The 7,374-nt window shown below is 60.4% G+C and overlaps 1 protein-coding gene across 4 annotated transcripts; it reads right to left on the reverse strand.

The window, feature by feature from the left end:
• Nucleotides 1-460: 460 nt before the first annotated feature.
• On the reverse strand, nt 461-5,377 carry PDYN (prodynorphin). 4 transcript variants are annotated; one of them, XM_032127321.1, is made up of 5 exons: nt 4,852-4,940; nt 3,939-4,367; nt 2,696-2,754; nt 1,916-2,063; nt 461-1,667 (listed from the first exon to the last, which is right to left on the reverse strand). In XM_032127321.1, the coding sequence occupies exons 2-5, from the start codon at nt 4,155-4,157 to the stop codon at nt 1,101-1,103; spliced, it is 993 nt and encodes a 330-aa protein (XP_031983212.1). In that variant the 5' UTR covers nt 4,158-4,367; nt 4,852-4,940; the 3' UTR covers nt 461-1,100. The 4 variants fall into 4 exon arrangements, with proteins under 4 accessions (XP_031983212.1, XP_031983214.1, XP_031983211.1 ...); XM_032127323.1 differs by lacking the exon at nt 3,939-4,367 and having other exon boundaries at nt 4,852-4,938; XM_032127320.1 differs by lacking the exons at nt 2,696-2,754; nt 3,939-4,367 and having other exon boundaries at nt 4,852-5,377.
• Nucleotides 5,378-7,374: the final 1,997 nt, after the last annotated feature.

Genomic DNA, 7,374 nt, shown 5'->3' on the forward strand with positions numbered 1-7,374 from the left:
GTGTGGGGCTACATTGACACTCAAAAGGGAAGCTGTTGCCCGGGCTGGGCTTCCTCAGCACTGAGCGGCTGCTGGTGGGGTCACACATGAGCAGAAAAGGGACGGTTTGCCCACTGCCCTCAGCACAACTGCCCCTTCCCAGCTGGGGCAGCAGCTGTGATTCCCAAGGGAGCCTCCCCTGGCTGCTGCTGCAGGAGGTACTTTGCCAGCACCTTACGTGCCCCTGCACCAGGCTGAGCGTCCCTGCCCTGCACTTCATCAGCTGTGATGGCCATGTCACCCCCAGGATATGGCTCCGGAGGTGCATGGGGTCCCACATTCCTTTTGGCACCCATGGCACAGGAAGGATATCACCACATCCTGCCTGCAGGTCTCACAGCCAGCACCCCTGGCCTGCTTGCGCACCCCAGTTTGGGGTGCTTGCTCTGCCCTGCAGAGGACGCTCAGCACCCAGCATGGCTTCAGCTTTGTTGGCATCTGCCTTTTATTGACTGCGGGGGGGAGGGAGGGGTTGGGTGTTGGGGCATGGGGTTGACCCTGCCTCTGAGGTCGTTCTTGGAGGGGGAGTCCAGGGGCACCAGGTGGGTGCTGGGATTATTTGGACACTGTGAGAGGCTCGGGGAGGGGAGTAGGGGCTGGGCTCAGCACTGCTTGAGCACCCGGTGATGGTGCTGTGGTTCTGCCAGCCACCTCTGCCCATGGCCACGGCAGCTGCTTCCCTGATCCTGCCCTGGCTCATCCTGCTGCTCAGAGGCCACTGCCTTGGCCATCATCAGTCTGTGATGGTTTCCAGACCGTGCTGTGCTCCAGCAGCCACGGGAGGATGGAGGATACGTGTGCCCAGCAAGATGCCCCCGGGAGCCCTGGGCTGGGCCACAGCCACACCGCCAGCAGCTGGAGGAGTGGCACTGTCCCTTCCATGCACAGGATGGGCAAGTGAACCAGAGAGGGACAACTGGGGATGGGACCCGTGGTCGCCTGGGGGAATGAGGCAGGGGTGACACCAGCCACACCAGGCTGGGCAGGGGACGGGGCTGGGGTGGGTGGCACAGTCAGGGTGGCAATGTGGGGACCGTGGTCCTGCCATCCCATGCCTGGCTCTATAGGTCCGAGACCTCCTCTGAGTAGACGCTGGGGTCCTCGTCCGACCGCGTGATCACCTTGAACTGACGCCGCAGGAAGCCCCCGTAGCGCTTCTGATTGTCCCACTTGAGTTTGGGCCGGATGCGGCGCAGGAAGCCCCCGTAGCGCTTGTGCAGCTGCGCCAGCTCCTGCCCCTCGGCTCCAGCACCCGTGGGCTCTTCATCCCCATCACCTGCCGGCCCCGGGTAGTCCTCAGGGGCCGCTCGCTCCCCCGGCTTGCGGCTGAAGCCCCCGAACTTCTTGCTGAGGCCTCCCTTGCTGTGAGCATTCTCGCCGAGCAGGGACAGCAGCTTCCCCTTGGACATCATCTTCATGAAGCCCCCATAGCGCTTGGCCGGTGCCAGCGGCAGCTCCGCAGGGCCCAGATCCTGCTCCGGCTCTGCCTCATTCTCCTCTGCCTCTTGTGGGGACGGGTCTGTCCCTTCAGCCAGGGCCACCAGCGGGGCCAGGAGCGCCAGCGCCTTCCTGCACATCTCCCACTGAGGGCCGGGTGACAAGAAGCCCTGGCATTCCCACAGGCACATCTGCAAGACAGCGGCCACAGCGGCCCCAGGTGCTCGGGGTGACCCCCTGCCTTCCTCCCACCCCACCCTGGGCGTGTTCCCACCCCAAGCCCAGGGGTCCGCGCCCTCTCGGCTCAGTGTGGAGCCGAAGTTTGCACCCTGGGGTGCCCATGACCACCACACCAGGTGCCACCCAGCTCTGCCACCCTGCACCCTGCACTCCACTGCTGTGGCTCCCTGGCTCATATCCGTGTGGTGCTGGCACTCACCAGGGGCCGAACGCTGCTCTCGGTGCCGCGGGTCTGGGCTGTGCAGAGGGAACACTGGGTGACACAGTCGGCAGATGCCACCGCACACAGGGACAGGCAGAGTGCCAGCGTTAGTGCCTGCCGTGCCATCTCACTCCACAGACACTGCCTGGAGAGGGGAAGACAGCGCAGAGCCTGTCACCATCCCTGTGCCAGCTCTGAGGGCCCATCACCACTCCACAGGCACTGGGCACCTACCACGTCCACCTGTGAGCTGCTCCTGGGGACATACACGAGGACCTGTGCCTGTGTCCATTCCCATGTGACTCACCTCCGGCTGCTGCTCCCGGCAAGGACACCACAAGATGTGACCCCTTACCCTGGCTGCAGCCTGGTCCTTGGCACAAGCCCTGAGCCATAGCCAGTCCCTGGGGGCCACCAAGTCACTGTGGGCAGGACCACCATAGCATCCATCTCACCTCATCCCGATTCCATCCCATCTATCCTCTCCATCTCTCTTAAAAAGTCCCTTTTTTTCCCCAGCATTGGGTTTCTCTGTGATTGCCACGTCTGCGTGGCACAGGTGGATGAATGACCAGCTCTTCCCCATGGCCTTGGGGAAAGGAACCACAGCAAACAGAGCTGTGGTGGGAAGTGGATGGGGTGGTGCCATGGACCAGTGTGGACTCACCCCAGGCTGCTGTACCCCACACCAGTGCAGCCTTCTCTCCCCTCCCTCCCACCCACCAAGTCTGCATCAGGAGAAAGGGGAAAAAAGAAGGATTTCGGGTTCAAGCCTACCTGCAAACCACGTTCGCTGTCCTCCAGCCGTTTGGGAGCCGTGACAGAGCCTCTGGCCTCTGTGGATGAGGACACCGTGCTCAGCTGGGAGAGGGGCTCTGTGGGTGGCAATGCTAAACCTGACCCTGGGTGAGGCTGGAGGGGCCAGTGCCAACCCCAGCTGCAGTGCCACAGGATGACGGTGCCACTGGGACCATGACAGTCCCGGAGTAAGAGCCAGCCCCAAAGGGGTGCACAGGCTGCAAGCCCCTGCCTGCCTCCCTTGCTGCTTTTATCTAGGGTGGAAGGCATGACCCAGAGGGATCTGTTACACATTAATGACGCATATTAGAGACTATTGTGTTCTCCAGCAGTAGCTGCTAATGTACTGTAATTGGTACTGATGAAGAAATGTTAATGCCACAGTATTAATTCATGCTAGATTAAAATTTAATTTGAATTATCTGCACCATCATGTGTCGAGCTGTCTGCATTCCTCGGCTGCACGGCCACCAGCTCTGTGCATCACCGCAGTGCCCTCGTAGCACAGCAGGGAACAGGGTCGCAACTACCCAGGATGGCAGGGGCATGGTGGGACCTCAGCCAGCCCTCACCACTGAGACACGGGGACAGACTCTTATTGCCTCAGGACCACCGAGACAGCACGGAGCAGTGAGGACACGCCAGCTGCACAGGTAGGTGCCAGCTGCAGCACTAGGGGGAATGAAGATCTCAAAAAGAGCTGATGACTGCTTCCCAGGAGCATTTTCCTCCCTTTCCCCACCCGCTTCCCCTCCCTTGCTCCTCTGCTGCCGGTATCCCCGTGGGTGCCGCCAGAGCAGCGCGCAGGGATGGCACCGGGAATGTTCCCATGGTGGGAACAAGCTGCCGGTTTGTCTGACACTGCACAGGTCAGACCTCTGGCATTCTGGACACAGTGTGTCCCATCCCTGTCACCCTACTGCAGACGGAGGATTTCATGGCACTCGGGGGAGCTGCAGTTCTCCAGGCACAGCCTGGCCAAGGACACCCTGGGACACCCCACTGCAAACGGACCGTGTCCAGGTGGTGCCACAAATGTCCCGGCAGTGCTCTGCCTGCTCCTGAGGCTGGGATAAAGAGGACTGGCAAAACGGGAGCAGGGAAAGGGGAAGAAAACAAAGGGCTTTGGACAAAAAAGGAAAGAAGCAGCAGGGAGGAAAAAGCAGAAAGAACACAAAGGGAGGAAGAAGAAAAGCAGAGTTCGAGCTCAATCCTGTGTTACCTGGAGGAGCCCAAGGCTCCGGAGCCATCCCTCCCGCAGGAGCACCTTGGAAGGATCGTGGCAGGGTCTGGAATGCCAGCACTGAGTTCCAGCCTCTGTGGCTACTCCCAGCACATTCCACCTGTGCCAGGTACATGCCGGTGTCCCCTCCTCCCCTGTCCCACTTCCACTTGAGTCTTCAAAGACCAGGCTTTGCTTTGGAAAACCCCCAAGCCACATTCATGCACCCCAGGGGCCAATTACAGACCTGGTGACCCAAGGAGGGATGAGGAATCAGGACTGTGTGTCTCTGCCGGAGAGCAGAGACTGACCCCATCTTTATTAACCTGCAATTATACTTAACGAAGGACAGGAACAGCTCTCCCAGACTGTGCAGATCTCTCCTCCCTCAGAGGTCCAACTCTGCAGGTTTGGATCTTGCATGTATTTCTGGTGGAGAAGAACAATCAACCTTCCAGCAGCGCCTTTCCTCACCTCTAAAAATTTCCTGGAAACACCATCAGGATAAGGCTTCTCCAAAACTCAGTAACTTTTGGAATAGAATCACTCAAAACTCAGCACTGCAGCCACCACTGCTGCTTGTGCCAAGAAGGGGGAGAGAGAACCCCCCCATCCTCTCTGCCCCTCCAAGCCCTGGGTGATCCGGCTGCCAGGATGGCAGGCATGGCATCAGCACGGAAATGAACCCCAGCAGAGCTCTGGACAGCTGTTCATGGGCTCTGAAACTGCTCAAGGGATGAGAGGGACCTGCAGCCAGGTGGAAGCCCCCCAAAATAACACAAGTCCAACCACGAGCCACTCTCAGCACTGCGGCTCAGACGGTGTTTTTAAACTGTCACTTTTTGGGGAGCAAGAGAGATCCCCTGACTGTTCCCACGCAATGGAAGGGGGATGACAACCCCGGCAGCCCTACCTGCCGCTGCTCCCTGTCCCGCCGAGCACCCGCTTCGCCAAGTCAGGACGGGTCGTGGCTGATGGGTGTCCCTCCACGGGCGTCAGGCTGCGCCAATCATGGGTGGCAAGGCCACACTGGCAGGTGGTCCCACGGTGATGCCCGGGTTGTCCACCGGACTCGCCGCCGGCTGCCTTCCACCCCGCTTTTATGGCCACGGAGTCTCCTCCTGCGGCGGGGCCCGGCTGTTCGCGGCGGCAGAGCCAATCGGGGCGAGGGAAGCTGTGAATAATCAGCCCCGCAGCATCCCCGCCACCTCCTGAGCAGGCTCGCCCGCACCGCCGAGGCCTCCCCTCAGCCCCCCGGCTGCCCCGGGGACCGGGATGCACATCCCACCGCTGCGGCTGCATCACTCGGAGACTTCAGTCGTGCTCAGCCTCGGTCCTCGGGGCCGAAACGCGTGCCCCAAACAAGGAAGGTGGCAGGGGACTGGGATGGGGTCCGTCTGCATTCCCACATAGCCGCGTCCCAGAGGGGTTTGGCTGCTGGGGGTGTGCGTCCCCTGGACACCAAATTCAAATCCTGCCCAAGGAGGATGGGGGGGTGGGGGGGGGGCGAAAGGTGAAGCCCTGACCTCCTCCCACCCTGCTCCCCAGGTTGGGGAGAAGCTCCGTCCTCGTGGACATGCTGGGGAGAGACGTGAGCCCATCCAAAGCTGCTGGGAAGGGAGAGAGGGTCTTCATGCCCCGGGAAAGGGATGTCCCAACCCACCCAGCCTGGCTGCTGTCAGGTGAACAAGCCTTTGAATAGAAACCCCCCAACCTCTGCAACGCCAGGGCTCAGACCCACGGGGCTTCCCCCCAGCCCCATGTCCCCCTGAACCCCCTCCTCAGGAGGATAAACACAGAGATGAGCCAAAGGGGCAGGGGGAGCTGGGTGGGGGGAAAAGACATCCCCACTTTCCCAACTCAGCCCTGATTCCTGTTCTCACACATTCCCAAGTCTGATTTGGGGGTAAAGGAGAACAGCACTGGGGCAATGACAGGCAATCCCCGAGCCCCTGCACCACTGTCCCACTGCACCATATCACAACAGACGTGTGGAATGGGGGTCTGAGGCGCAGACCCCACAGGATACCCTGCCCTGGCCCCCACACCCCCGTGGGTGCAGACACATTCCCTGCATCGCTGGCAGCGCAGCCAGTCCTCTTGCCTTGAAGATGGAGCTATTTTTATCGGAGCTCAAGAGGGATGTTTCCCAGCAACCTGCCGTTCTCCCAGCTCGAACACCAGCTGCTGGACCTGGTGCCCCCTTGCTCAGCCCTCCCCAGCACTGGCGAGGGAAGTGGGGGCCATCAACACGGCTGGAACCCTCTGCTGGGCACCCAGCAGCCACGGCAGCCTGTGGCTGTGGTCCTCCATCAGGGCTAGCTCCATTGGCATCCACCTGCTCCCTGAAAAGCAGGCAGGACCCCACGGGTTTTGTTCGGAGGTGCATTTTAACTCATCCAGGCTGGGACTGCACCACCATGGAGGGACCAAGGGAACAGGGCATGGGGTGGGGGGCAAGGGCAGAGCATCCTGCATCCCCCTCAGGGCCAACGGAGGAACCCATCCCTGGTGCTGCAGCGAGGGGGGATGGAGCTCAGGCCCCGCAGGGGCAGAGGGCCGCCACGGCCCCGCCTTGCTGTGTCGGGGTGTGTTGGGCTGTGCAGGCACAGAACAAAGCTGAGAAGAACAAAGTGCAGCTGCAAACGACCACAACACCGTGGGCGAGGGGCTGTGGGCAGCCCTCAGGCAGTTTAACCCTTGCTGCTGGGATTGATGGCCGTGAGGGCACCACAGACACGGTGGGGTGGAGCGTTTCTACACCAAACGCATCATTTTTATAAGAATATGTATATATGTGTATATGTATATATGCATATATATATATATGTATATTTGCACCCAGCAGCCTGGGGTGCAGCCGCCTCCCTGCACAGGGTAATTGCACACGAGGTAGATGTGTTAGAGATGGAGCAAACCCCAAGGACACAGAAGGAAATGTCGTTTGGAATAAGGTTCCTTCCCTTTGCTCCGGCTGGGAGGTCGAGTTACTCCTGTCCCCAGAGCAAAGTGACACAGATCTACTGAGCTGGGTAAGAGGGTCCTCCATGGGTTCAGGGCGTGGAGGGTGACAGGGTCCCCCGGGAGAGGAGCTGGGAGCCAACCCACCCACCAGAAACTCAACTTCATATTCATCTGTCTCTTCCTAATGGGAAAGTGTCTCTGAGTCATACTGACATTTCCCTGGGACAATGGTAATTAAGTACCTGGGTAAGTGAAATCTGCGGTAATAGAAAAGTTAACTTTTCCTAACTACATGAGTGAAAGGCGCGTTCGGCGAGGAGGGGGCCGAGCGTGCCAGGCACCCGCGGAAAGCAGGTGGGAGTTAATGTCAGCTCACGTCACACGGCGCTGCCACTCTGCCCCTGCGCCCCCAGGCCCCCCCACCGAAGGACTCTTCCCCCAGACCAGACAGGGCTCCCCATCCCGGGATGGG

The sequence above is a fragment of the Corvus moneduloides genome, chromosome 17 (genome assembly GCF_009650955.1).
Source record: "Corvus moneduloides isolate bCorMon1 chromosome 17, bCorMon1.pri, whole genome shotgun sequence".
Taxonomy (NCBI): domain Eukaryota; kingdom Metazoa; phylum Chordata; class Aves; order Passeriformes; family Corvidae; genus Corvus; species Corvus moneduloides.

Coding starts and splice junctions, on each gene's coding strand:
- PDYN (XM_032127320.1), bottom strand. CDS start 5,240: ATGCAGCCGCAGCGGTGGGATGTGCATCCCGGTCCCCGGGGCAGCCGG. Junction 2,064..4,851: donor GGGACAGGGAGCAGCGGCAG/GTAGGGCTGCCG, acceptor TCCCCTCTCCAG/GCAGTGTCTGTGGAGTGAGA. Junction 1,668..1,915: donor AGAGCAGCGTTCGGCCCCTG/GTGAGTGCCAGC, acceptor GCTGTCTTGCAG/ATGTGCCTGTGGGAATGCCA.